This window comes from Panthera leo, chromosome E3, assembly GCF_018350215.1.
Source record: "Panthera leo isolate Ple1 chromosome E3, P.leo_Ple1_pat1.1, whole genome shotgun sequence".
Classification (NCBI taxonomy): Eukaryota; Metazoa; Chordata; class Mammalia; order Carnivora; family Felidae; genus Panthera; species Panthera leo.
The window spans coordinates 37,500,077-37,527,499 of record NC_056694.1 but is presented as its reverse complement, the minus strand read 5'-3'; the positions used below and the strand labels follow the sequence as shown (position 1 = coordinate 37,527,499).

The 27,423-nt window shown below is 49.2% G+C and overlaps 1 protein-coding gene across 3 annotated transcripts in view; it reads left to right on the top strand.

Annotated features, from left to right (window-relative positions):
- Positions 1–22,831, top strand: part of DNAJA3 (DnaJ heat shock protein family (Hsp40) member A3) — a 29,370-nt gene extending 6,539 nt beyond the window's left edge. The window contains exons 1-11 of one of the 3 annotated variants that reach the window (XM_042922041.1): positions 2,399–2,484; positions 3,893–3,976; positions 4,710–4,904; positions 6,012–6,164; positions 9,009–9,156; positions 10,206–10,270; positions 12,213–12,341; positions 12,873–12,988; positions 14,236–14,333; positions 20,836–20,952; positions 21,607–22,831. In XM_042922041.1, the coding sequence (XP_042777975.1) occupies positions 2,446–2,484; positions 3,893–3,976; positions 4,710–4,904; positions 6,012–6,164; positions 9,009–9,156; positions 10,206–10,270; positions 12,213–12,341; positions 12,873–12,988; positions 14,236–14,333; positions 20,836–20,939 (1,131 nt within the window). In that variant the 5' untranslated portion in view covers positions 2,399–2,445 and the 3' untranslated portion in view covers positions 20,940–20,952; positions 21,607–22,831. Of the gene's footprint in view, positions 1–2,398; positions 2,485–3,892; positions 3,977–4,709; positions 4,905–6,011; positions 6,165–9,008; positions 9,157–10,205; positions 10,271–12,212; positions 12,342–12,872; positions 12,989–14,235; positions 14,334–20,835; positions 20,953–21,606 lie in introns of those variants that run through there. The other 2 variants (XM_042922039.1, XM_042922040.1) reach the window with 2 other exon arrangements.
- Positions 22,832–27,423: the final 4,592 nt, after the last annotated feature.

Sequence of the window (27,423 nt, the reverse complement as noted above, 5' to 3'; positions counted from 1 at the left end):
TCAAGACTAGACCTAGCAGCCATGGCTTGGATAGCTAATCCCTTCCCTTATGTTTTTTCAAAGCGTACAATTCACTGGTTTTTAATGTATTCATAGAGGCTTTACAACCATCCCCACAATCAGTACATTTTCAACTGCTTAAAAAACCCCATACCATCAGCACTCACTCCCCAGTTTCCTCTCTCCTCTGCCTTTGCAATTACTAACCTGTTTTCTGTTTCTATGGATTTGCCTGTTCTGGGCATTTCATAGAAGTGAAGTCGTACATCGTGTGAACTTTTGTGATGGGCTCTTTCACTCTGGAAAGAAGCTTCATCAACGCTATGGCATGTATTGGTTCTTCATTCCTTTCAGTGGTCGAGTAATATTCCATGCGTGGATAGGCTACATTTTTATTTATCCATTTGGACATTTGGATCGTTTCCACTTTTTTTTTTTTTTTTTTTTTGGCTGTTATGAGTAGTGCTGCTGTGAACCCCAGGTATAGGTTTTGGGTAGACTTACATTGTAATGGAATGAGCAAAGGCACGGGGTTAGGAAACAGAGACCCTGGCTTGGGAACAGTGAATATCATGTCTCTCCTCTTTGAACTGGAAGGTAAGGTACCTGATGTAAGGGTGGGAGAGCAGTGAAAAGATGGAGGCCGGGACCACAAGGGAACACATGAGTCCCTCTGCAAGCACTAGAAACTTAATTTAAAAAAAAAAATTTTTTTTTAACGTTTATTTATTTTTGAGACAGAGAGAGAGAGAGCATGAACAGGGGAGGGTCAGAGAGAGAGGGAGACACACAATCCGAAACAGGCTCCAGGCTCTGAGCTGTCAGCACAGAGCCCGACGCGGGGCTTGAACCCACAAACTGCGAGATCGTGACCTGAGCTGAAGTCGGACACTTAGCTGACTGAGCCACCCAGGCACCCCTAGAAACTTAATTTAAGAGAGTGGGGACCCATTCAAGTTTTTAGGTGTGGAAGTAAAAAGGTGAGGTAAAACTGTGCAATTTAAAACGACATTTTTAAAGTAGTCTTTACAACGCAATTTCTGGGGTCAGGACTTGATGAAAGCTTTGTGTGTATTGCGTTATTTCATCCTCATGGCAGAGGCTTGGAGAGGTTGTGACCTACGCCCAAGGCCCCGTAAGTCACTATGTGTCACACATGAGACTAAAATACTGCAAAAAGGCCTCTCTTTTCCTTAAGCTAATCTCATGAGTACACCATTGTTTCTTGCCATGGCTTTTGGGACCAGCCTTTGTGGCCCACCGTGATGTCCTGGCTGTTCCCTGAGACCCTGATCCGGGGCTTAGCACGCAGCCTCTGGTGTGCTCCCACGAGCTGCTGTGAGGACCAGCGTCTCCGGAAGCAGGACTGAGCTCAGAGATGCCAGTGGAGCCGTACTCTGCCTTTTCCACTGATGGCTCTTTTCATTCTGGATGGCTGGCGCTGCCTTCCTTCTGTCGGCCTGCCTTTGGGGAGTGGGTGGATGTTTCTGGCCACCTGCCACCATCCTCATTCCTCCCGGAAACCAGAGTTGCATGGCACATGACCAGTTCTTTCTTTGCAGGCTTGGTGACGCGTATTTCTTCTTTTGCTCCTGTGGAAGATTGAGAGCTGTTTGTCTGGCCCTTAGCATAAAGAAAGGACTCTCTGGGATCATGATATCCAGCCTCAGTTATTTGCTGGGCTGTTTTGTTGAAGAGGATTAAAGTCACCCATGTAACCAAAAGCAGGGGTGGTTAGGCTTATTCTGATGAAGAGCTTTCTAACAGTGAAGGCTGTCCATCATGATACAACCCACCTTGGGTAGAAGTGAGTTCCCCATCACAGAAAAGAATCCCATCATGTTTCTCAGATGTGGGTAATGTCCTAACACCCCTCCCTTTTTTTTTTTTTCTTAATTGTGATGGATGTTTAAAAATTGTGTTAAAATATGCTCAACTCCCTTTCAAGCCATGTTAATCTCATGCGATCATGTTTGTCTAAAATCCGACTGTTTCATGTTGTGGTCATTGTACTTGTTTCTCCAGCATGGGTCTTTGGGAGTCGGCCTGGCCCGTACAGCCCTGTGATGTCTCCTTGTACTTTTCTGAATTTGAACTCCTTTGCATCCTCGTTTGGCATTATGAGCCATGACACCGTTTCATCTTGTCTTGGCTCAAATGCACTATTTACATGTGACATCTCCTTTCTTTCTTTTCACCTAAGCCATGGACGTGGTATCTCGTGTGCAAGCTCTGAGGCTCTCTGCCTCAGTGCTGTATTTTCCGGTGGTCATCCTGGTGATTTGGGGCATACTGTTACTCAGTATCAGTGATTTTTTGGCTTGTCGTTGAAAATTTGAAATTCCTGCCAGATGCCCCCACCTCCTGACTACATCCTCTGCTCCCTTCTGTGTCCTAATAATGGCTGATGTCGCCGTGGGCCGTGCCCTGTGTTCATTTTAGAATATGTGGTGTTTCATCTCATCCCTGCCACAACCCTGTGGAGTAGGTACCGTTATCGTCATTTGACAGACGAGGAAGTTGTGCTTAGTGACATTCTGTCTGGGGTCTCAGGGCTACAGACAGTGGATCCGGAAGCTCTGACCCGGAGGCTGTGCACTTAACTTCCTGCACCCTAACCGCAGCCAGCTGCTGGTGGCGTGGCGTCCGAGCCACATGACTTCTCCGGTCCGCGGTTGGATTCCGTGTGCCTTCTTCCCTCACGTGAGGGACCTGTAGTGACCCAGACTTGGAAGGGGTCAGCAGCCGCAGCAAACAGTGAGCCAACAGTGAGCCACCTGCAAAGCACAGCACTGCTCAGAGTGCCTGGAGGGTAACCGTAGTTTTAGAGCGGCTCGGCTCAGCTGCGGACAGCCTATTGAGATTTTACTCTTTTTTAATATTTAAACTTGTGTTTTGAAGAGGCAATACGTTTCCTTTGTTCAGAATTAAGCAAATACAAAAGAGTATATTCGGTAGAAAGTCTCCCTCCTGTTCTCTTACATCCCTCCTTTTGCAACCAATGTTACTAGCTTGCTATATGTTTTCCAAAATAACTTGTACAGCAGATACATCTACGTATCCAGTTATTTTCTTCTCTTTTTACATAGTTGATGGTATATCAGACACACTGTTTTCCACTGCTTTCACAAAGGTGCCCAAGTTCTAAAGCATTTGTTCTTTTTGGCAGAGATTTGTTGTGGTTAAAAAATGTGTATATGTGTCAGATTTGAAGAGATGGTTTATTTTATTTTACTTTTATTTATTTTTTAAAGACATTTTAAAAATATTTATTTATTTATTTTGAAAGGGAGCGAGCATGAGCGAATGTGGTTGGGGGGAGGGACAGAGAGAGAGGAGAGAGGATCCCAAGCACGTTCCATGCTGCCAACGCAGAGCCCGATGCAGGACTCGATCTCACAGAGTGTGAGATCATGACCTGAGCCGAAACCAAGAGTTGGTCAGACACTTAACTGACTGAGTAACCCAGTGGCTGCAAGAGATGGTTTATTTTAAAGTCTTAGGCCTTGTTTTAAGAATTGCTGTTGGTTGATGGGGCTCCTGGGTGGCTCAGTCGGTTAAGCGTCTGACTTTGGCTCAGGTCATGATCTCACAGTTCGTGAGTTCAAGCCCCACATCAGGCTCTGTGCTGACAGCTCAGAGCCTCGAGCCTGCTTCAGATTCTGTGTCTCCCTCTCTCTCTGCCCTTCCCCACCCCACCCTTGCACTCTGTCTTTTTCTGTCTCTCAAAAAATAAACAAACAAACAAACATACATTAAAAAAAAATTGCTGTTGGTCGCAAAATCTCAAAACAGACTAATGCTGTAAGGGAGGTGAGATTGTGACTGTTATTTGAGGTCCAGTGTTAGTAATCATCATGTGTCCATTGTAATTTATGGTTTTCTCCCTTAGCTGGCCAAGAAATACCACCCAGACACAAACAAGGATGATCCCAAAGCCAAGGAGAAGTTCTCCCAGCTGGCAGAAGCCTATGAGGTAATGCGACCTACCTGTGTGTGCAGTCACTGTCATTCAGCTGTGTGGGTACATCAGCGTGTGCTGCCCAGGGTGACCTGACATGTCATAAGGTCCATTGTGAAGACTGTCCCATACCAGATTACCTCCTTGAAGAAAAGATTCCCAGGTCTCCTGCTAGATCTCACTTGGAATCTCAGTAGGAAATGGTCTGATAATCTGTATTAACAGAGCTCCCAGGTCATCTGATTTATAGCCAGGTCTGGGAGCTCCTGGTTGGATTAATTAATTCCACACTTATTTGTTGACCCCCCTCCTTAGGGCATCTCTGTCTAGTGGGATGGTGCGTATTGTAAAAGTAGGAGGCCGCCCGTGAGGAACTTGAAATGTAGTCAGAGGGATGAAGCGCACACTGTGGCGGGCTGCTGAGCCGTTCCAGAGCGACCTTCCCAGACTTAGAGGGTCTGTAGGGACTCAGGATACGTAGAGTATCGTGTACCTGCTGTATGAGTGTGCACATCCCCCAGCCATCTGAAAGTACGTCACAGACGCCGTATCTCTTTATTCTTCAGTACTCGAGTGTGAATTTTCTAAGACCAAGAACATTCTTTTACGTTAACCACAGTACGCTTGTCAAAAGCAGGAAATTTAATGCTGATCCAGCACCCTTACCTGTACACACGGTGTGAACTTGTGCCGTGTCCTGGGCCTCTGGAGACCTGGTGGCGCCTGACCGCCGGGCCTTTTCCTGTAGGTGCTGAGTGACGAAGTGAAGAGGAGACAGTATGACACCTACGGCTCTGCGGGCTCGGACGCCGGCGCCTCCGGACAGAGCTACTGGAAAGGGGGCCCCACTGTCGACCCCGAGGAGCTCTTCAGGAAGATCTTCGGGGAATTCTCATCCTCTTCTTTTGGGGATTTCCAGAGTGTATTCAGTCAGCCTCAGGAGGTAGGCTCCTTGTTTTAAAGAATCATTCACATTTTAGCCGCTCATTGTGAGGCAAACATTTTATGTTTCTTTTCCTAAAAAAAAAAAAAAAAAAAAAAAAAAAAAAAAACAACAACAACAGAAAAAACAAAAACAAAAAAACCCAAAGCAGCTTCGATGGAATGATCTGGAGGCAGCCATTTTGGTAGGAAATAATTCCCATATTTAAGAAAAACCATGTAGGTAATCCATGTAGGATTACCATGTAGGTAATCCTTTTTAGCTGTACAATTGCTTAATCAGGCAGCCTGAGGCGAAGGCTTTGAGGGTCCATGATTCGGGTGCGTTTTGTCTGGAGCTTGCTGCATTATTGTAGAAGAGCTCGGTACCAGAACGGAGACACAACACCAATTCTACCTCTTGCATATTTATGTCCTAATAAGACATTATCAGAGCTGAGAGAGGGAGCATGTTTTATGACTTAAATTATGTTTGGGGATCATTCGAGCTGTCTATAAGGACCATGTACAAATATTATCTGTGAACAGTTTGTTGAAAAGTACATTTTCACTTAAAACAAGCATTCCCTCTTGAAAATCCTGAGATGTAGGGCAGAGTCAGTCGAGTCCCATCCATTCCTACTTGGCAGAGGACAGGTGAGTTAAAAAATAAGTAGCTGGGTGAAGAGATGAACAGGTGGGGCATGGAAGATTTTTGGTGAAATTTCACATTTAGTGAAAGTCCTCTGTGATTTTGTAACAACAGACCCGTGTCATACATTTGTTCAGGCCCTTAGGAAATACACCACCAAGGGTGGACCCTGAAGTGAAAGACGAGCTTTGGGGGACTCTGATGTGTCCATGTGGGTTCATCCTTGATAAAAAATGGACGTCCCGGTGACAGATGCTGACCCTGGTGGGGGCTGTGCATGTGTGGGGGCAGGGGGCGATCCTGATACCTCCCTCTCAATTTTATAAACGTGTAAAACCGTCTTAAAGAATAAAGCCCACTTTAAAAGAAGAGGTAACGTGAATGAAAACCGCTGACCATTGCCCTCCTTTACTTTCAAAGTGGAGGATCACTTTGGTAATTAACCAAAGATGACAGGCTGCCCTCTGACTTCTTTAGTACATCATGGAGCTGACGTTTAATCAGGCTGCCAAGGGGGTCAACAAGGAGTTCACCGTGAACATCACTGACACCTGCGAGCGGTGTGACGGCAAGGGGAACGAGCCTGGCACCAAGATGCAGAACTGCCATTACTGCGGCGGCTCCGGCATGGTGAGAGTGTGGCAGAGCCCCCCACCCCCCCCGCCTGGGATCCCCCGCCTCTGGGCCCCCCACACCCCTTGCCGGCCCTTTTTCTACACTCCTGTGGATAGCCTTGGAGAGTTATCTGGCAGTGCTTGGTGCTTTTGAGTGTCTGTGACGAGGTGGGACTGTTTTATCTAGATCTTTCTTTTCCCAAGAGTACTCTGTCTTGGTCAGTGATCCTGTGCTGTCTTCCCTGAAAATACACTTCCCTGAAAATTTTGGTAATTTGAAACCGTTGCTGGGGGGCGGGGGGTTTAAATTTTGCTTGAAGTGTAATCATTTTTTTCTTTTGGTAAGTTTTTTATATAATACAAACATACAGAACAGTATAAAGAGCCACTCCCTTATTCCTTACCCAGATTCACCAGTTGTTAACATTCTGTCCCATTTGCACTGTCATATCTGTTGTGTATTTTCAAGGAACAAGAATGTTCTTTTATGCAACCACAACACAGTTGTCACTATCAGGAAATTTAACGTTGCTACAATACCATTTTCTGTACTCATTCTCATGTGTTCACTTGTCCTTACAATGTCCTTTTTTTCCTGATCCAGGATCCATGCTGGGATTTTGCATAGTGTTTGGTTGTCATATCTTTTGTCTCCTTTAATCTGGGAACGGTTTCTCGGCCTTTCTTTTTCTTTATGACCTTGACATTTTTTAGGATTACAGGCCAGCTGTTTTGTAGAATGCCCTTTATATTGGGGTTCATCTGATATTTTCTCATGACCAGATTCAGATCACACATTTTTGGTGAAACGTCACAGAGGGATAGTGCCCTTGACACTGGATCACGTCAGGAGTCGTGAGGTGTCAGTTTGTCCCATTAGTGATGACGTGACATTGGATCATGAGTAGTTAAGATAGTGCCCACCAGGTTTCTTCACTGTAAAGTTGTTAATTTTCCCTTTGAGATTAATGAGGAAGTTGTGGTGAGGCACATACTGACTTCTGAACTCCAGATCACCGCGTTGATTGTAGGAGACTGAAAAATGGGGTGTACTGCCTCTCTGTAACCATTCCTGAAACCTCTGGGAGCTGAGCAGTTACCTTTTAAAGAGAGTAATGCCCCTCTGATTACAACAGCGATTGCTGAGAAAACAAAAGAGAAACCTGGCCACCCAGAGCAGCTAGTCTGGTCCCTGAGGCCACTACTGCCCTGTTCTCACTGTACCTGAGGGCCATGTGGGAAGAAAGGGGGGCTGGGTCCTCCCTATCTTCCCCCGGCCCCCACCACTGGTGCCCCAGGAGCAAGGAGGCAGGCAGCCCCTGTTGCTGGCGTGGTGCTGCTCGTTCTGCCCCCAGCCCCCGAGTGTCCTCTCCCCCATCCTCCCTGCGCACCCCCATCCTTCAGGGGCCTCTTGGCCCCCAGCCCCTCCCACAGCTGGTGGGGCCTTGTGGTCTGTGGCTACTACCCCCAGCTCCTCACTGGTTAGAAAGTGGTTACTTCTTTTGTTTAACCTAACTTCTTTACACTGTTCATTTTGTTTTGTTTTTTTTTAGAAAGCGGGAAAGGGGGAGAGAGGGCGGGAGAGTGCGTGCATGAGTGGGCAGATGGACAGAGGGAGAGAGACAATCCCAAGCAGGCTCCATACTCAGCACAGAGCCCAACAAGGGCTCCATAGGACGACCCTGGGATCATGACCTGAGCCAAAATCAAGTCAGATATTCACTTGACTGAGCCACCTAGGCGTCCCCCTGCCTGTTTTGTAAATTATCGAAAAGTACTTGTTCTGACACAACAGTCGGAGGAATACATAAAGAAAATGTCAGTAATCGCCCCTTGCCTGGACTCCCAAGTTCGTAACTTGAGGTGTTCTTTCCACAACTCAGTCTCTGTCTCCATACAAAAAAATTTCTTTTTAAAGCAAAAACTTTCTAATGAGAGTATATTACACATACTCTTTGTTGTGCAACTTGCTTTGGTCTTTGATGGATCATGCCCATTCCTCCAGGCCGATACATGCAGATCTCATTTTCCAACTTAATACTTAGGTTTCAGTGCTACAGGAAAACCCTCTACACATATGGCCTTCCATCTGATGCCTCTACTTTCTGTGACACAGACCTCCAAAGGTGGAATTGCTGGGACAAATAATTCTTACATTTAAAATGTCTCTAATTTAAAATTTATCATGTTTAAAAATGTACGTGTTTATATTTGCACACGGTACAGAATTCTGAAGGAAAAACGAAAGTACAGTGAAAAGTTAAGTGTTCCTCCCCAAGCCCCACCCCCTAATTGTTCCAGGCATCCTCCTTAGAGGCACAGCTCTAGTGACCTTCTTGTGTATCCTGCTTTAGACGGACACGCACATTTCAAGCCATCTGTATGGAGGTTCCAGTGACCCAAGGTAGCACTCTGTACATGGTGCTGCACCGTTTGCTTCGGTTTTTACAACTCAGTGATCTCAGAAAGCATTTCTCACCCATGTGCAGTGTTCTGTTAACGTGGTTACACCATGATTTTTCAGGCAGCTCACTCCTGGTGGCCACCCAGGCTGCAAGGGACGTACGCTGTTGCACGAGTGTGGTCTGTAGGGCACAGCCCCACAGATGCACACTCAGTTCTCATAGCTGCCAGAGTGTTTTCCACACGTCTGTGACTGCATCATCTTGCATGACGTCTGCATCCTTTGGGAGAAAGGTCTGGGTCCCTGTGTTCTTAGGCAGTATGTTTTAGTGCGTGTTCACACAGAACACGAGTCTTTGATGAAACATTTCTCTGCCGTGCATTGTGTTCCCAGAGGCTTGGCCATTAGAGTTTACCTGTGTACCTAAGGGTTCCATCTTTTTCGTCTCTTTATCAGGAAACCATAAATACAGGCCCCTTTGTGATGCGCTCCACGTGTCGGAGGTGTGGTGGCCGAGGCTCCATCATCACGACTCCCTGCGTGATATGCAGAGGAGCTGGACAGGCCAAGCAGAAGAAGAAAGTGGTGATCCCTGTGCCTGCCGGTGGGTCCTGGGCTCCTCCACGTACCGGGGCTGGGACAGCTGGGACCTTTGTTTCCCTGTGATTGGGCTGTTGTAAAAGCTGTAGTGAAGGATCTGGAGCCCCGGATTGGAGGGGGAACTGGAATCTCCTTGCGTTTTCCTCTCTGTACTAGTTGTCCTTAAAATCTACCCTTGCATGCCGCGTGGGCAGAAGGTACCTGACACGCCCGCTCTGCTCCCCTGTGGAGCTCCTCCACCTTCGTTCAACGAGGCCAGCATTGTCACTGTGGCCAGCCCTGTCTGCACCACTACCCCTTCCTCCTAGCCCCCAGGGGCCGCCTGTGACTGCTCTCGCCAGCTGGGTCTTGTTCCCAGGATGGACTTTCTGCAGGGCAGTCTGATCGTGTCACTTGTCCTAAAGCCTGTGCAGTGACTCCTGGGGTGAGAAATGCCACCTGTCTCAGCCCCTTCTGGCCTCTGCAGCCTCTCCTCTTGTTGCCTGCCCTGCGGCCTTCCTGCAGCTGCCTTCATGCAGCTCTTCGAATGGGCCATAATGCCTCTAGACAGAGCCTTGTCATATGTCACTCCCTGTGTCTGAAGCTCACTTTCCACCTTCTTTTCTCAGCGGGTTAACTCTTCTCCCAGAGCTGCTAGCTTGAGTGTTGCCTCTCTAGAGCAGCTTCTGGAACTCTCCCTGTTCCTAGATGTCCTTTGTCCTTGCTTCTACGAACACGTTTCTGTTTGTAATGATGCACTTGTTAGTGTTGTTATTTGGGTGATAGCTGTCTCCCCTACTAAATTCTAAACTCACCGACATGCTACATGGACCTGGTAGGAGCAGGTGTCCAGGGAGCTTGGATAAACGAATAGAAGGCGCTCTTGTTTGGGGATCACTTGCTGTACTTGCTCCTTTGAGAAGTTGCACCCATTGGATGTACTGTGGATAATTGTGTTGTTCCTCATTAATAGGAACGGGTAAGGAAGTCAGTGGTTTGTAAATGGATTTAGGGCAGGAAACTCCATGGGAGGTCCCCAAATAAATGTTCCCTTTTGAACTTTTGTTCTTACAGGAGTCGAGGATGGCCAGACGGTGCGGATGCCTGTCGGAAAAAGAGAAATTTTCATCACATTCAGGGTGGGTGCTCTGCTCGCACAGCTTCTCGGGCCCTTGCCCTCTTGCAGGGAGGTGGGCGCTCATGGGGGCGTGTCCAAGGGAAACAGTGGCCACCTCGGTGGGGTTATGAAACATGTATCACGTCAAGCCTTTGTGCTACGTTTGGACAGAACAGTTTCCTCAAGATTTTTATAAGTTGGAAAACATAGGACACATAAAAATATAGAATGCATCTCTGTAATTTTTTTAAAAATTTACTTATTTTGAGAGAAACAGAGACCACACAAGTGGGAGAGGGGCAGAGAGACAGGGAGAGAGAATCCCAAGCAGGCTTTGCACTGCCAGCACAGGGCGCCTGATGTGGGGCTTGATCCCACGAAGCCATGAGATCATGACCTGAGCCGAAACCAAGAGTTGGATGCTCAACTGACTGAGCCACCCAGACCCCCCTCCTTGTGATTTTAAATTTATGTATCAAATTGTTCGTGGGGGTGGTAAGAGCCAAAGGTGCAGTTTTACCTACTGTGTGCAGAGACAGACCTGGTTTCTGAGACAGGAGATGGTAAAGGAGATACAGTTCTTGTCCCCACATTTCTGCCGGGTGCCCCAGGAAAGCCATGTGAGCGCAGCAGGGGAAGGCACAGGCTGTGTGCAAGACACCCTCACTCATAATAGCAAGACACTGACGACAGTCTGCTGCCCTCGGATAAGAGAGTGAATGAGAGAACCGTGCTGTGGCCAGAGTGCCTCAGAGCAGCCACGGGAAGAAACCAGAGCCATACGTTCAGCACAACTGAGACTTCTCAGTTACTTTGAGGGAAAGAAAGCAGATTGCGAGTGGATGCAGGGAGGGAGACTGTCTGTAAACACTTTTAAAGCACGTGACAGGGTGCTACATGTTATTTGGGGACACGTACATATGTGGGAATGAGAACTGCTACAGTCAGCGTAGGGCCACTCTGGAGGGGGAGGAGCCAGGGGCTTCACTGCATCGCGATGTTTTATTACCTCCACTGGGTTGTGGGCGTTCTGCGTGTGTGATGTAATTTACTTTGCCTGTTAAAAAATTTTTTCTTAGTGTTTTATTTATTTTTGAGAGAGAGACAGAATACCAGTGGGGGAGGGGCAGAGAGAGGATGTGTCCATCGTGAGACAGAATCCCAGGCAGGTTCCAGGCTCTGAGCTGTCAGCACAGAGCCCGACACGGGTCTCGAACCCACGAACTGCAAGATCATGACCTGAGCTAAAGTCTGACGCTTAACCTACTGAGCCATCTAGGCGCCCCTACTTTTCCTGTTCATGCGTGTGTGAGATATTTTGTAATTTAAAACACAGATAAAAATACTGTAAAGCGTGAAGTGCTAGACGAGGAATCAAAGACAAAGGCAGCCAGCTGTCAGCCAGGCTCTCCAGTGGGCTTGGTGGGAGTTTCAGACCCTGCTCCCACCTGATAATAGACAAGAACAGAGAGAGGGGAAATCACTGCAAGGCAAGAAGTGTCTTTGAGGCCCCAAAAGTAGTGCTTGTGCATCAGAATCATTCCACTGCTGTCTGTCTGTCTTGAAGGTGGTTTGTACCAGATGACTGTTTGGAAAATAAACTGTGCCTTTGTAGATGTACTAATCTCTGTTTCCTTATACCTGCCAATAGAGTAAGCTTTTTTTTTTTTTTTTATGTTTAATAAGCCAATTTTACTTTTTTTATTTGCCCATTGGGATGGCTTGATCTGACACCGACACTCTTGTGTCGCTATGTAGAAATGAATCTGACCTGTAACTCCCGGAGCCTGGGGTCATGTTCTGCTTTGGCAAAAGTACATCCTCTCCCTTGATGCTGTGCTCTTCAGCAAAGAAGCAGCGTATCGCATGCCGGACCCTGTGCCCAGGCTGCTGAGATGGGCTGTTGTCCAGTCTCGAGAAGGACTTCTGCACGCATAACCACATCTCTCCTGCTTGGACCGTAGGTTCAGAAAAGCCCCGTGTTCCGGAGGGACGGTGCAGACATCCACTCCGACCTCTTTATTTCCATAGCTCAGGCTCTTCTTGGGGGGACAGCCAGAGCGCAAGGCCTGTACGAGACGATTAACGTGACGGTAAGAGGCCGAGAACGTGTTTGCCACTCTTGTCCTTTGTTGCTATTTTTTTTTCCCCTCTGTGAACCGGCTGAGAAGTGGCTAGAACCTGTGGCCGAGCAGCCTGTTGGAGACTCAGTGATGGGGTCTGGGGGAAGTAGAGGAATGTTAGGCCATTCCTTGGGTGTGAATCACAGACTGTAGACCCTGATGAAGGAATCACCAGTGAAGGCAGGTCCTGGGTCACATCCACACCTCTGCTGGCACCAGGGAGCAGCCCCAGCACTGTGCCCCTGTGTTGGCTTTGCCCCCTCCCAGGTCACACTCTCTGTGCTCCCTCACTCCTGCTGTGGGCTCAGCTTCCCGAACTGCCTGCCCCCACATGCTTGTTTTGGGCTCTGCTCCAGGTGGACCCCGGTTTAGCCAGCTTCCATGTGGATGTCTGGAAACCTGAATGGGAGTTCTTTCCAAGGAGTGAGTCTTAGTGTAGTGAAATGTTTCCATTTGAGCAACTGTAGACCAAGGAAAACCACAGATTTCTTTTCTTTATAGATTCCCCCTGGGATTCAGACAGACCAGAAGATTCGGATGAGTGGGAAAGGTATCCCCCGGATTAACAGCTACGGCTATGGAGATCACTACATTCACATCAAGATAAGAGTTCCAAAGTGCGTGCCCACGTAACCATGGTGAGGTCCACCCAATCTCTGCATTTTCCCCACCTAGCAGGACCCGGTTTTGAGGGCTTTTTACCTGCCAGGCCTTATGCCGAGCCAGACCGCCCGGCCCGTTGTGGGTCCGCTGCCGTAAGCACTGAGGCTTGTGCCAGTTATTTCTACCTTACAGTCAGATGTGTCCTTCCCAGGTTCTCCATCTGCAAAGTGGGCATAATAAGGCCACCCTCATTAGTTGCTGGAAAACTGAATAATACATAAGGAACACTTAGCAATAGCTGCTGTTGTTGGTTTTATCATTACTGCTCTCAGGGCACTGGGGGTCTCGTGGGAGACACGAATCTGTAACTGGATCATAGCACATGACGTCTCCGTTCTTTGGGAGAAAGGTTTGAGTCGAGTGCTGTGGCATCCAGGATAGGCATGGCTCACCGTATTGGGGAGGGTGAGCGAACTACTTTTTTTTTAGTTAAAAGTTTTTTTTTATTTTGAGAGAGAGAGAGAGAGAGAGAATGAGCAGGGGAGTGGCAGAGAGAAGGGGACAGAGGATCTGAAGTGGGCTTGCGTAGACAGCAGAGAGCCCAACGTGGGGCTCGAACCCATGAACCATGAGATTATGACCTGAACGGAAGTCAGATGCTTAATCTACTGAACCACCTAGGTGCCCCCTGGTGCTCCTTTTAATTAGTTAACTTTCTACATACGACACTTATAAGAGCCCCTCCCCCCTCAACTTAAGGTATTTTAGGAGATTTTTTTTTTTTTTTTTTTTTTTTTTTTAATCACAGTGCTTGGGTAGCTCAGTCGGTTAACCATCCAACTCTTGATTTTGACTCACGTCATGATCTCACAGTTCATGAGATCAAGGTCCTCGTCGGGGCTCTCTCTTTCCCTCTCTCTATGTCCTTTTGTACATGCATGCACATGTGTGCTCTCTCTCAAACTAAATAAACAAAGAATTAAACATTTTTATTATCAAAGTATAATCGACTTACAGTGTTATATTAGTTTCAGGTGTGCAACATAAAGATTCAACAGTTTGATATGTTATGCAGTGCTCACCATGATCAGTGTAATTCAGGTTTTCTTTATTGAAGCTTTGAGGGGGTGGCTCTTAGGTTCGGGGTGTGTGCCTCTGTCTTATTGTGTCCCCACATTTTCCACATGCTTACGTGGAAACCGGCCCAGCCCATCATTTAAAGGGCTGCCCAGAGGAAACACTCAATTTGTTTGCTCCACAGGAGACTCACAAGCCGTCAGCAGAGCCTGATCCTGAGCTACGCCGAGGATGAGACCGACGTGGAGGGGACGGTGAATGGTGTCACCAATACAAGCACGGGTAAGGTGGCAACACGTGGAAGGCCTCTCAGTCCTTGGAGGGTGCATGGTTCAGAAACACGTTGGGGTCTGCCCTTGCGGGGAGCATGACAGAGGGGCACTGGGAGCCAGGAACAGCCTCCTGCCGGCCACTCTAACTTGCCCTGTGTGTGCAGAGGTCAGAGAGTGTCAGCTCGCCTCCTGCCGGAGGGCAGCCATGTGTCTGCGAGAGCTGTTCTGAGTTCTATCCGTGGTTCTGCCGCTCGCCCTGTGACCTTGGGCACATCCCCACGTGAGATTCCTTGTAACAGCTTAAGGAGGAGACAGATGGGAAGACTTTATGCAATCCTGACCCAGAACGCCTCCCCAAGATTTCAGAGTGTCTTGTAAGTGACAGCTACCAAAGCCATAAAAAAGCCAGTCGACTGAGCGCAAACCTGCCTGTGCACAGCACGTCTAACTTTGAGTTCGTCCGGCAGCGAACAAATGCTACGTTTACCCTGAGCTTGGATATCAGGCTGTATCTATAGAGTGTTTTTAAATACTAGCTATTTGATACCAAAATGCTGGCAGGCACAGGCTGTGGTGATGGCCGCCTCTGCTGCAGCGCCTCTTCCCGTGGGAGGTGGGGGCCCTGCGGAGGAGATGCTGGTCCTCCGTTGGTGGGGACTCGGCCCGGGATGGGGCGAGCTGCGTGGTGAACTGGCCTCAGATGCACAGGTGTTCCCCCCTTACATCATTCTGCTTGTGTGGGTCCTGGATGCCCCTCCCTTGTCCTCAGAGCCTGAACGGCACTAGGGAGTGTGTGGTCACTCAGAGCAGGTGATGGCATCCAGGGGTGGGTTTCCAGGAAGGGAGGGCTGGTCTTGGAGCCTAGGGCTGGAGGTCCCAGCAGCAACTGCCTTTGCGTGGACTTGCTGGGCTTCTGTGGAGTCCAGGGGGCCAGGTCGTCTGTGACAAAGCAGCCACCACAAGGCCTGTCGGGAGCCTGACCAAACATGGAAAGGTTTGGTACCTGGATTTCTTACACTCTTGTTACAGCCCTTGTACTGAAAAGTGGAAATAGCCGTTCCACGTAATTGTAGTTGTGCTTCCTGAATTGCAAATGTTCCCAGTCACCTGGCAGGGGAGATTTTCCTCCTCTCCCAACCACAGGAGAACTTGAGGTCGGCCCTGTGAGTCGTGACGCGGGCCTTGTTCACTAGATTAGAACATTGGTGTTTTTGTTAATCTCTTTTCTGGTAGTTTAACTTGAGAGTTGATCATACAGTCAGCTTATGAGTATCCTTTGAACCCTCGTGACTTCTGTGGTTCCTTGTCCTCATAGCTAGTTCCCCGCCCTCACTCAGCCTGGATTTATTGGGAACCTCTGGTGTGCCAGACACTTTGTCACTTCTTCCTTTTAAATTTTTATTGACATAATTTTGTTGAGCATAGTTTAACTCTGATGCATGAATTGAGCGCATTTCTGAAAAGTTGTTGTAAAGTGACATAGTACGCCAAATTATTTTTTCCCTACTCACTTTCATTGTCATTTCAGAGCTGTGTTCTCGTGGGAAATTTGGCTCCCAGATGTAATTTTTTTTTAATGTTTATTTATGAGAGAGAGAGAGAGAGAGAGGCCGAGTGTAGGTGGGGGAGGAGCAGAGAGAGGAGGAGACACAGAATCTGAAGCAGGCTCTAGGCTTTAAGCTGTCAGCACAGAGCCCAACTCACAAACTGCAAGATCTCGAACTCACAAACTGCAAGATCATGACCTGAGCCGAAGTCAGACGCTTAACCCACTGAGCCACCCAGGGGCCCTGGACATAATTTTTTAAATAGCATTTAAGAATCTTAGAATTGGCTTCAAAGAATGCTGCCCAGACATGGTTAAATTTCATTATACTGTGAAGACAGTTATTTTGCAATCTGCATGTGAAAATACGACAGTACTTATAATTCTCATTTCCTGACAACCTCACTAACAGTGGGTCATATTTATTTAAGTAGAGTCTGAATCTCTTATTTCAAACATTTAACAAAACCTAAACTGAAGTTATGTTAGAAACAGTTATGTTCAGGGGCGCCTGGGTGGCTCAGTCGGTTAAGCGGCCGACTTCGGCTCAGGTCATGATCTCGCAGTCCGTGAGTTCGAGCCCCGCGTCAGGCTCTGTGCTGACAGCTCGGAGCCTGGAGCCTGTTTCACATTCTGTGTCTCCCTCTCTCTCTGACCCTCCCCCGTTCATGCTCTGTCTCTCTCTGTCTCAAAAATAAATAAACGTTAAAAAAAAATTTTTTTAAATAAAAAAAAAAGAAACAGTTATGTTCAGGTATCATTGCTTCGTGGAATAAAGTGTTACTCAGATCACTTTTTTTTTTTTTTTTTTGAGACAGAGACAGACCATGAGCAGGGGAGGGGCAGACAGAGAGGGAGACAGCAGGCTCCAGGCTCTGAGCGGTCAGCACAGAGCCCGATATGGGGCTCGAACTCACGGACCATGAGATCACGACCTGAGCCGAAGTCGGACGCTCACCGACTGAGCCACCCAGGAGCCCCTCAGATCACTTTTTTAGTAGCCTCCAAATACACGTGAGTCAGGGAGCCCTCAGAACCTGACAGGAGCTGTCAGGTACAAACTGATTTCTGGGCGTCTATACTTTCATTAGGGAAAAGGGCACCTGAAGGGCATTTGGAGTAGATATAATTACATAGGAAACCGACCCAAAAGGTTTGGGGGATTTAATATCCCTTGCCTATTTTTGGTCCCTAGTACAGCTGGTGAAAACCTTAACAGCTGACCCTTGCTTCTTCCCCATTCTGTGAATCAGAAAGTCCAGAAAGACACCGTGCACTCAGGGACTCTCAGTACTCAGGGCGGAGCATAGAAGACACAGGGAGTCGGCAAAGTCTATTATTGAGAGACTGAGTTAGAGACAGTGTGGCTCAGGGTTTGTGCTTCTGGGTCCTCGTTAACTCTTGGTGACAGTACACATACATTTACCTGGAGTTGTAGAAAGCAGTTCCAGAGCTCACTGTCTGGGAATCCCACCTGCCGTTTCTCCTCTCCGACAGAGTTGGCAGCGTTGACCTTCACACAGGGTGCTGGCAGGAGGAAGATGAAGGAAAAGACAAAATTTTAGTAGAACGAGAGGTACTTTGCTGGCTCAGCCTGTGTGTGTAGTCGGCTCAGGGAGTCAGGCTGTGTGTATAGACCTGCACCTCCACCTGCAGGGCGGCCCCGGTCCCCAGAAGTCAGGTCCTGGAGTCCTCTCGGTCTCTGTTTCTTCAAACATAAGTTCCTTTAGCATTTGTTACGTGCTAAGAGATGACACAGAGAGAGACAGAGTCCGTGCCGTCATCCAGCTTATAGATAACGGGAGAAGACAGCAAGCACTGAGCCCCAGATACATACTGAACCCTTCTCTTTTTAAAAAAAAATTTTTTTTTTAACGTTTATTTATTTTTGAGACAGAGAGAGACAGAGCATGAACAGGGGAGGGGCAGAGAGGGAGACACAGAACCAGAAGCAGGCTCCAGGCTCTGAGCCATCAGCCCAGAGCCCGATGCGGGGCTCGAACTCACAGACCGCAAGATCGTGACCTGAACTGAAGTCGGCGCTTAACCGACTGAGCCACCCAGGCGCCCCTGAACCCTTCTCTTAAGAGAAGCTTGTGCCGATGGAAAAAACATTTTGGCCCATATTCCTGGGATGATTGTTACTCTTCCCCTGGGATCACAGTATAAACAGCTATCAGGCAGCTCTAACTTGGAATCCCTGCCTAATAAGTTGGCGTGTTTCTTCTTTGAATCCCCCAACACTTTCCATGGCGCCTGGCACAGGGCTGGTTCACAGGAAATGTTGATTGAGTTTATTTGAATTCATTTTTCTCATGTCGCTGGGAGATACTCTGAGAGATGGGAGTACAAGCTCTTCCCCAGGAGAGAAGAGACCTGTGGCCTCAGGCTGGACCTCTGTGTTGGCTGAGCAGCCCCTCTGGGTGTGGTCACCTTCTGAAGGTGTAGATGCTGGCTGTATTTAAAGAAGCTTTAGAAGCACAGTGCCTTTGTTTGTATCCTGTCCTGAGACCAGAAGGCATCTGAATGTCCGCGACATCCGTAAGGACACATCCCTCCTCCTGTCCTAGGTTAGAAAAACAGTGTGTATATAGACTTTGTCATCTATGTGTGTAGTTTATTCCTGACATTTGGTTCAGAATTTTAAATTTAGTGCTTATAGCCTTTGATGTCCCTGCCAGTGAACCTTATTCCTGAAGGAGTCCTTTTATCCAAATTTAAAATAGAGATAAGACCGGAGTTCCTGGTGGTAGAGGGTGATCTGGCATGTTTGCGTTTTGTTGTTTTATTTTTGTTGTTGTGAATCATTAACCTGTTCACTGGTTGCTTATTCTGGGGCCTTTGGCCACTGTGGCTCACATACCTGTAGCCGTGGGGGCATCACCGTTTCCCACCTTCTGAATGATGAGGACAGCAGAGTTGCGGGGAGGAGGGTGACGGCAGTCTGAGTTTCTGTGCCCTCTTGTGACTCGTAGTTAACAGCTTGGCAACGGACGAGGCAAGGCCCCACTCTGCCCTTATCATCTGTAAAGGCTTGGGCAAATTACTTCAGCTCTCCAGGCCTCAGCTTTACCATCTGTAAGTTGGAAATGATAGCAGCCTGTATTTCATAGGGTTCTTACGTGATTAAATGAGATCACGTAGGTAAAGCATTTGACACGGTACGTGGCACACATTAAAAGCTCCGTCAGCTAGAACTCATAGTGACCCATGCGCACGCACAAAGGTCTGCCATTCCCAGAGCAAGGGCACGATAAAATCAGTCCATACTCTCCTCTCCTGTGTCCAGGGAGGCCCAGGAGTGATGGGAAATTTCTGGTTTGCGGGTTGCTTTGTGTGAGGAGGCTCTTTGTTACTTAAGGCATCACGTCAGAACGGGGGATGTGAGGGACTAAGGGAAGGCACACATGGCCTTGCAACCTGTGGCGGTGGGCACCTCTCACGGGGATCTGCTCTGGTGACTCTGCAGTGCCTGGGGTCCTCTGCTGGGGAACCCTGGGAGTCGGGGATCACTCAGCCACCTTGACTTTGGTGATAGCTCACACCTTGGTTAGCACATCCTTGTTTGGGGCTATTGCTCTCTCTGAAGACGTTTCTGAGCTCTGAGAGCATGCCAGGTCCACGAGACTGCCCAGGGTGCTGTACCCAGGGGCGACTCCACCCACCCCTGCTTGGAGCCTGGTGCCCACATCTTTGGGCCTCTTACTGATGAAGGCATCTTTTTTTTTTTTTTAATGAAAAAAAAAAATGTTTATTTATTTTTGAGAGAGAGTGCAAGGGGGAGAGGAGCAGAGAGAGAAGGAGACACACAATCCCAAGCAGGTTCTAGGCTCTGAGCTGTCAGCACAGAGCCCGATGTGGGGCTTGAATCCACGAACCGTGAGATCATGACTTGAGCTGAAGTTGGACACTTAACTGACTGAGCAACCCAGGCGCCCCTCACTAATGATGGCATTTTAGACTGAGATCTTGGGAACCGTGATCCTTTTTTACTGCGCTATGCATCGTACTTGGCATATACAACCTAGCATGTTAGAAACACGCCCTGTGCTGAGTACAGGAGCTCATGGCAGAAGCTTGTCCTGCCTGCCTAGTGGTTGGCAGTTCTTGAAAAGGACAGATTTATGCAGCAGAGTTGATCTCCATAATCTCAGCTTGGGCCCTGAAAAAACGGCCAAGTAGCTTCCCTGTTTCTAGGGCATGTAGGGTCACATGCCCTTGACGGGGAGTTTGCCCAGGGACGGATAGGGTGCCCAACTGCTGTTGTTACAGGGAAGAAGTGCACGTGTCGTGGGATTCCACAAGGCAGCGAGTCCCTTCCCTGGGTGTCCCAGAGACCCCAGGTGCACACGTATGGAGCGTGGAAGCTGGTCATTTGGTCTTGGTATGTGTTCTTCACCTGCTTGGAGTCAGTGACTTGGTTGTTAGGAGCTTGGGCTCTGGCCCTCGCTGCTTGTGTTTGAACTCCATTCTCCCCACCACCTACCGGCTCTGAGACCTTGGGCAAACTATCTAATATAACTCTCTCTGTGCTTTCGTGGTTTCTGTTGTTGTTGTTTTGTTTTTTAATGTGTGAAATTTGTGTGTAAAGGATTGAGTGAGCTACTGTGGGATCTGCGTGGCCTGACCTGGAAGGCATGTGGCACTTGGCGGTTGTTACAGTTGTTCAGGTGGAGTTAGCTGGTCACTGTCCTTCTCTCTGTCTTGTTTCCCCGTTGTGGGTCAGTGACTCGAGGAGCAGTTGGGATACACTAAATAAAGCACTGAGAGGCCCTTCTGCTTCAGTCATCTAACAGGCGAGGCCACGCTGGCTGACCTGGGAGCCACCCCCTCCCCTCTCAGGGTGGTGCTTGGTGGCTTCTTGAGTGGCAAGCCCCTGGGTGGCCAGTGTGGGTAGGCGGGGCGAGGGATGGGACTCCTGGAGGTGGCTCCCTTGACCCCAGTTCTTTCTGCTGTTTGTGCCCAGGTGGCAGGACCATGGATAGCTCCGCAGGAGGCAAGGCTAGGCCTGAGGCTGGGGAGGACAAGGAGGGATTCCTTTCCAAACTTAAGAAAATGTTTACCTCCTGATATCCCAGGCGAGGTAGGAAAACCCCAAGGTTTCTTCCCCCTTTGTTTCCCTCTATGAACTAACCCTGTTTTCCTTCACCTTAACCAATATCATACCCCTGTCTCCCTGCTCCCAGGCTCGGAAGGGTTGCCAGTGTAAGTGTGGCGTATCTGGCTCCACTCAGAGCCAGGCCTCCCGGCCCGTGGAGAGGCCTGCATCAGGGCAGGGTGGTGGCGTTGGCCGGCGGTGCTGGGCGGAACCAGACTGCAGCGGCCGGCCTTCTGCCATGTCCACTTCTGGAGAGGTTGCACGGGGGGGTGCCTCACAGTCCTCCTTCCACCAGCTTCCAGGGGGGCCGCGTCCCACAGTGGTGGGAACCAGGCTGCCCACAGTCACAGAGGGCGAGTCACAGCAGAGCCAGGCCTAGAACTCAGACCCCCCCCCCCCCCCAACCTCCTGCGGAGTCATGTTCCCTGCCTGGGAGCCGCGGGGCCGTGTAAACCTCAGGGGGCTGCCACGAGTCGTGCTCGCTCACTGTGGTGTCTCGGGACTCACTCTTCTCTTGTTCTGGTCCCTGGTGGCTGGGACTCCTCGTGCAGCTCCTTCCCAGGGATGATAGAAGCTCACCCGCAGGGCGCCTTCTTCCTGCAGTGCTAGTGAACCGTGACCATTTGTGTCTTGGCTCAGGAAAACGGTCCACTGGGAACTAGGCCGGGAGCAGCAGCCCCTCCGTGTGGCCAGGGCCCTGGAAGGATTCCGGAACAGCAACACTGCGCCCTTGCCTGCAGAGGCCCTGGACCACCTTGGCGACAGCAAAACCATGTGACAATACACCTCTCCACGGACTAGTCCTAGGGGACAGCCCCTGGGCAGTAGGGCGTGGCACCCATAAGGGATGGTGGAAGTTTCCCATCCATGGGTAGGTAACTTGGCCTCTTCTAGCTCAGGCAGAGTAAAACAACTGGACATTTCTTGCAGAGCTAAAACTCTAATTTGGAATCAAAAGTGGTGGAGATATTAGTTAAAGAATTAAAGGCCATGCTTACAGCTTAAAAATGAAGCCTTAAGCTGCACTGAGTCATGAAGTGATTAATTTCCCTCTCAGCAAACCTCCGGGAGCTTCTGGAATGAGTCTTTTCTGCCAGATTGTCTTTTTGAGGAACCTGGAGCTTGCACGTCCCACAGTGTCCTCCACCCCTCAGCCAGGACACCCTGTGCTCTTGTCGGAGTTTATGTCCCAAAGATCCCAAACAGCTGGAACGTAGGCGCCTTGGGGCCTGGGGACGCACATACCAAGGGGGTCCCCAAAGATGTCATTCCTGACCATATGGGCCGAGATCTTTATCAGGACGGATGGTCCTTCCTTCCACCCTGTGTGGGGTGGCTTCTCGTCCCTGACTGTTGAGTTCTGTTGTCCTGCGGCAGGTGTTAAGGGGGACTCTTGCCCTTCTGCTCAACCCCAGCTGGTCACAGCTACAGCCCAGGGCCGACTAACAGCCTGTCACCCCAGAGACCTGCCCCTCTGCCTGCCAGTGGCTTGGTTCTCACCACTCACATTGCTGACATCGGTTTTTAGAAGTGTGTGTAAACTATTCAGTGCTGAGAACTGTTGTCGTCTCTATAAATGTTTGTTCAGAAAAGGAAAGCACAGTCTGAGAGGTTGAAGGTTTCACCATCCAGCCAGAGCAAAACACACTGTCACCAGTCTCAGCTTGTAGGGTGTGCGGGCTCCACATGCTTCCAGATCCTCCCACTGGTAAGACAGGCTAATGGAGAAGGCTTACAAATAGTTTCCTTTTTGTTTTCCTTCATAATTTACAAAATAAAGCATCTATTACTGTGATCTAAGAATGTAAAATGATTCTGTATCCATGTAAATAAGATTACTGCAAAAAGTTATTTAAAGCCTAAATTGTGGTCATATTCTTCTTTGAAAGAGTTCAAATTGCTTTTCACAGGGGGCTCAGCAGTGGGGTTGCTGATGTTCATCTACACATGGGGGCCATCCCGCATCACCTCTGGCCTTCCTGGGGCTGCCCCCATCCACTGAGTCACTCCAGCCCAAGAGCACACGCACCATGATGGCCACATGGTGCTCTGACAAATGCTGACCCTCCAAGATCCCAGTGCGGGGGCGCTTTCCATGAGACTATGCTTATTTGATTGAATGTTCTGGAATTCTCGGCGTGTAACTTTCTTTGGGGGCCACGAGAAGATGTGCAGTGTTGGCCTACTTGGGGCCCTGCATGTCACTGTCTTCCTCACTAGATTTTTTTTTTCTCCTCCATTATTTTCAGAGGAATGTTGTTGTTTTTTTTTTGCATTGAAGTTTTTGCTGATTGTAGTTTAACTGGTTTGGGCTCCCAGCAGAGGCTGTCCCACAGAAGCCCTGATGGCTGCACAGCTGCAGTGACCCTGAGCACATAGCTCAGACCCATCCCAGGGTTCCAGGCTGTGCACATGAGGTGTGAGAGCACTTGCTGGGCCGGGTGAAGACGTTGGGGAAGACCTTGTGGGCACAAAGAGGCTGCGCGGTGACTTTGTGCCAGCATCAGATGCTTCTCCCTTCACCAGAACGGGCCCGGCACGGTCCTAGATCCCAGGTCCAGCGGTGGGACCTGGGCAGTGCCTCATGACAGCTTAAGTTTTCTTCCTGGAGAAGTCCAGCCAAATCCCATTCATGTCTTGTCTTTTGAAAGCACAAGTCTGGAGGGAGACCTTGAAAGAGAAAGGTGGTTTTCTTGCTGGCCAGACACCATCCCTGCTGCACCAGGCCGTCCTTCCCCTGCTGGCCGGAAGGGGGCAGTGCAACACCTGCCCAATCAAGTCCCACTCAAGACTCAGATTGGGCTTCTTCCCACAGGAGGGTCTCGAGGCGTTGGTCTCCAGACTTTGCAGCCTCTGAGTTGAGGCTGGAACGTGAGACGAGGCCCTCAAAAATATAAAAAAGTAACTCCACCCCTGAGCCTTTGGGGATTGAGAGGAGTGGAAAGGTGGGTAGGGAGGATGGGGGAAGGCACGGTCACGTGTGGGTGATGAAGACCTGGGCGCCGGACCTTGGCTGTATCACACCGGCAGGTCTCTGCTCTGATCTGTTTCTGACCTGGGCCATTCTCCTGAGGCCTCTGGGTTTAGGTGGACTTGAACTCAGCCTTCCTTGTCCTGAAGACCCCCCTCAAAGACGAGAATCCTCTCCAGTCCCACAAGCTTCTTGGCTACCGTGTGTCCAAGGATGGCCCTGCCCTCACTCTGCTCTCCTGCCACCCTGGGGCCTGTCCCCAAATTAAGTGAACACTCGCACCTCTTGCAGAAGGAGTGTTTTAGCACTGGGAAACCCGCACTTTGTATCTTGTAATTATTTATCTATAGAAAGATTTTTAAGTAATCTCTACACCCAACATGGGGCTCGAACCCACACCCTGAGATCAGGAGTCGCTCGCTCTACTGACTGAGCCAGCTAGGCGCCCCAGATCTTTTAACCAAAAGTTGTATTTATTTGGCATGATCCTCATGAAGGGTCACAGATGAGCCAGCCGGCAACTTTACATAAAGCGAGTGGGCCCTGACGTGCTTCCCAGTTGTGCAGAACCCAGGAGGCGGTGGGGGTGATGGACACTGGCTGCCCTGTCTCAAGGGGGTGGCTGTTCGGCTCCACCCGAGGGGGCCATGTGGGAATTCAGACCCTGTGCTACCAGATTGTCTGGTGCTCTGCAAGAGAAGCTGGGCATCCAGATTCTTCTGTGGAGATTTTAGTTACCTCATTTTTGGGGTTACCTATATTGTACAATTCACCCATTAAAGCATACAGTTTGGTGGATTTTAAGTCCAACGTTGTGTCTCCATCACCACAGTCCATTTTATTTTTTTATTAAGAATTTTTTAGTGTTTATTATTTTTGAGAGAGAGAGAGGGTGAGTGGGGGGGGGGGGGTTGCAGAGAGAAAGATACACACACACAGAATCCAAAGCAGGCTCCAGACTCTGAGCTATCAGCACAGAGCCTGAAGCAGGGCTCAAACCCAGGAGTTGCGAGATCATGACCTGAGCCAAAGTTGGGTACTTAACCAACTGAGCCACGCAGATGCCCCAGTTAATATTTTTTTAAATGGGTTTCTTATAGACATTTAATTGGATCTTGTTGTGTTTGTTTTGGGAGAGAGGCAGAGCAAGCAGGGTAGGGGCAGAGAGGCGGGGCAGAGAATCCCAAGCAGGCTCCACACTGAGTGTGGAGCCTGACTCAGGGCTCGAACTCACAAACCATGAGATCGTGACCTGAGCCCAAACCAAGAGTTAGATGCTTAGCTGACTTAGCCACCCAGGTACCCCACCACAATCCATTTTAGAACATTTTCATCACCCTGAAGAGAAACCCCAATTCCATTAGCAGTCCCTCCCCATTTCCCCGGGTCCCTCAGACCCTGGCAGCCACAAACCCACTCCCCATCTCTAGGATTCATCTACTCTAGCACATTTCATGTGAATGGGATCATACAATATGTGGTAGCTTGTTTCCTTCTGGTTTCACTTAATACAATGTCTCAGGCTTCATCCATGTTGTGGCACGGATGGGTACTTGTTCCTTTTTACGGCTGAGTCAATTCCATTCTGTGGATAGACCACTTTTGTTTTCCAGCCATTCACTGATAGACATTCGGGTTATTTCCAGCATTTGGCTATCATCAACAACGCTATGGAGTTGTCTCATTTTAAGATGTTGGCAGCGACTTGGGAGTCATCAAGCTCATAGAGACAAAGTAGAATGGTTCGTGCTGGGGGAGGGGGAACGGGAAGCTAGTGTTTAACGGAGACAGTGTCAGTTTGGGAAAATGAAAAAGTCCTGGAGAGGGATGCTGGTGAGGGCAGCACAATACTGTGAATGTAATTAATGCCACTGAATTATATGTACACTTAACAATGAGTAAAATGGTAAATTTTCTGTATAGTTTACAAGTTAAGAAAATGAAAAATGTTGGCAGCGAACTAATGTATTTCAGGTACCAAATTTCAGAAAACCAGGCACACGTGGCATCCACCCAGCTGGGGACGCCTCCACCAGCAGATGTGGTGCTAGGAGTCATCCCCTCTGTGCGGTGCTGACCCAGACTCCCCAGGGCTCTGTGAGCTGTGATCCACACATGCTTCCTTCCTGTAGTGATGCACAGGCGGGGCAGGAGCACCCTGGGCCAGGCAGGCACCTTGACTTGAGTATCCAGGGTATGGGAAGGGCCATTTCCTCTCCAGCCCCATTTGGGGATCGATGGGGGCCAAGGGAAGAGGATTGACATGAATGTCTATTACAGATCAGATGGTTTAAATACTAGGACTGTTGTCTTTTAACCCTCTGGCCCCACGTGCACAGACCCCCTCCTCCCGTACTATCAGCACCTCCACAAGAGTGGGACATTTGTTCCAACTGATGAACATCATTTATCTCCGAAGTCACGTTTTCATTAGGGTTTGCTCTTGGTGGTGTATATCCTACGGGTGTGGACAAATCTATTGTGACGTGTGTCCATTGTAATATCATACAGAATAGTTCTACCACCTAGGATCTGGTTTTTGTGTGCAGTGTGGACAGCTCATAGCACATGGAGCATCCTGACTGTTGTCTATTCATTTCACTGGCTTTGGGCTGTTCCCACTGAGATCCACTGCTTTGGCCACACTTAGGGTGGGGGCAGGGAACAGGCTGAGGGCACTGGAGGCTAGCAGGGCTTGACCATGTGTCTCAGAAGGAGGGGGAGAGTGACCCGGGGATGTCAGACACTGCTCTGCACAAATGATCTCATGGCATCCTCAGAACAGCCTGGCCAGGCATCCTCAGAACAGCTGGCGAGGCTCAGCAATGTGCCCAGCTCCTATCCCTTTGGGCGAGGTGCACCTGGAACCCGACGCGGGCTTGCTGGTTTGCTCTGCATCTGGGCACAGTGGACTCCTCCCAGGCTCTGTACTGACCACAGGCCACTCCAGGATCTCATCACAGTGACTCAGCCCCAAGCTGGTGAGTGTCCCAACCTCGGGTATGGGAGACTTGGGCATCACATAGGGCTGGACGCAGATGGCCTCTCACATTCTGTTGCTGATGCTGCTGGGCTTGGAAGCCTGTGCTGTCATGGCCTGCCTTCCCGCCCTGTCTAGGGGCTTGCTGCCCTCCCCTTATACCTCAGTCTGTCCCTGTCCCCTTAAAGTAGGCCCCCTCCTCCCATTATTATTTGTGCTTCTTATTTAAAAAAAATTTTTTTTAAATGTTTATTTCTGAGAGAGAGAGAGAGAGAGAGAGAGAGAGAGAGAGAGAGAGAGAGAAAGAGAATAAGCGGGGGAGGGACAGAGAGAGAGACACACACAGAATCCAAAGCAGGCTCCAGGCTCTGAGATGTCAGCACAGAGCCCAATGCAGGGCTTGAACACACACACCACGAGATCATGACCTGAGCTGAAGTTGGATGCTCAACCGACTGAGCCACCCAGGTGCTCCCGTGCTTCCTATTTTCTGCAGCCCTACGTC